This window comes from Chrysochloris asiatica, unplaced genomic scaffold (genome assembly GCF_000296735.1).
Source record: "Chrysochloris asiatica unplaced genomic scaffold, ChrAsi1.0 scaffold00277, whole genome shotgun sequence".
NCBI lineage: Eukaryota > Metazoa > Chordata > Mammalia > Afrosoricida > Chrysochloridae > Chrysochloris > Chrysochloris asiatica.
The window spans coordinates 3,790,921-3,792,843 of record NW_006408795.1 but is presented as its reverse complement, the minus strand read 5'-3'; the positions used below and the strand labels follow the sequence as shown (position 1 = coordinate 3,792,843).

At 42.5% G+C, this 1,923-nt stretch overlaps 1 protein-coding gene across 1 annotated transcript in view; it reads right to left on the bottom strand.

The window, feature by feature from the left end:
* Positions 1–313: 313 nt before the first annotated feature.
* The window catches only part of PTPRN2 (protein tyrosine phosphatase, receptor type, N polypeptide 2), a 1,341,366-nt gene continuing 1,339,756 nt past the window's right edge, over positions 314–1,923 (bottom strand). Inside the window, exon 22 of the mRNA XM_006874435.1 lies at positions 314–385. Within this exon, the coding sequence (XP_006874497.1) occupies positions 314–385 (72 nt within the window). The remainder of the gene's footprint in view (positions 386–1,923) is intronic.

Below are 1,923 nucleotides of genomic sequence, written 5' to 3'. Positions count from 1 at the left end.
AAGGCATTATTTGCAATTAGGAATGTGAATGTGTGCTTTCAGGAAAAGTGATTTCTTTTTTCCAGAAAGTGAAAATAATTAGGTGAACTTATCTCCCCCACTCGCCAACTAGATGTTTCCACAAATCTTTATTATTATTTGGTTGAAGAAATGTGCACATATTAACTGCTAAGCTGTAGTGACTACAGGAGTTGTAAAGACCTTATTACTATGCGGTTGCAGTAGAAGACACACAATTAAAGTGGTAGCATGGTTTCCAACACTCAGAGGGAGTCAGGGGGACTCTGCAGAGTCCTCTGGGGGAATCAGACAATTATTGTGGAAGGGCCTTGAGTATTGCATTCACTTCTTCAGCCACCGTGGTCAGCACAAACTCAAACTGCTCCTGTGGAGGGGAGACAAGAAGGAATCACAGATATTAGACTTGTTTTCTTCCCCCGCCCCGCCAAGCTTGAACTCTGATGTGTTGTTCTGCAGAAAGTTACTGTTTAGGAAAAAGTTAAAACTGTGTAGGTCATTCACGTACTTCAGTGGAAAGGAATCAAGGGCTCTTTGTCTTCTTTCTACAGCAGACCCAGTGTTCATGTGAACTGAAACGTCTTGTCCTGGAAAGTCACATCTTGGACCACTGGGGTAACAGCTACCAGTAGAAACAGTGACTCTGAACATGGCTTGGAGCCCCGTGGCCACGTCCTGCTGAATTCACCCAATTCTGAGAGTGGACTTGGTTAACAGGTAGGACCGGAAATGTGAGTGAGTGGACCCAGCTTTCTGACTTTCTGACCTTTAAGCCACTGCTGGTCCCTGGGAGTGAAGGCAGGGCTGTTATATCTATCCTGGGTTTAACCTGTCCTCGAAAACGTAGAAAAGAATGCTATGTTTGCTTTTGAAATCAATAGGTTATTCAGCCCAATTCAGTTTTGTTCCAATTGACATGACATCTCATCTCAATCACAAGGTTGATTAATTTTAAATGTGCATATTTTAAATGTCCAACACTACTCATATACATAAACACACATGTGGGAGAAAGCACACACCATACTTAAATGCAGAACAGTTGTGGTAGTGAATGGGTAGAACCAGAAGTGCCGTATTCCAGATGTCAGGAGTCTTCCACACACTAAATGATGTTCCCTAGGCAACTGGACTGAGAACCTCAAAGTTAGCAGTTTGAAACTACCAGCTGTTCCGTGGGAGAAAGATGAAGCTTTCTGCTCTTGTAAAGATATACAGCCTCAGAAACCCTATACAGGGTCGCTATGAGTCGGAACCGAGTCCACGGCACATAATCACCAAGCACACAGAAGGCACATCCTAACATCTTCTCAACGGCGCTCCACTCAACAACATTATGATATAAATGTCTGACTTTCTTTTTTTATTTTATTTCATTTTATTTAAGGTTTTTATTGTGGATTGAGTGAAAGTTTACAGGGCATCTCATCAGTTTTACATTCAACAAATCATACACCTTGTTTCATTACAAAGATTAGAATCCCCTCCATGTACCATCAGTTTTTTAAAAAAACAAAAAACACCACTCAGGCATATATAATAATTTACATCTCCAAAGGGCACATTCTGCAAATCTGCTCCTGGCCACCAGCTCTTAGTCCCTCTCTTCTTAGTCCATAAATCCAGAGTCCTCAGCTACTCCCCCTCTTCATGCCCTCATCTCTGCCTCCATCTCTGGATAAGGTCCCACATTCTGCTTATGCACTTCTCTCTGGATGGCCCCAGGGTCCTCTGTTTCTGGACTGTAAGATTAACCACTCCCCAATTGTGACAGTTGTGATTAGTCACGGTAACAGTTATTCACTATTGAATCTTTCGAATCTCATCCCCATCTCTTCACCAGACCCATCTAGACAAGATAACAGCTATTCAGTGGGGACTCTTTCTTTCCCCCCATACTCTTAA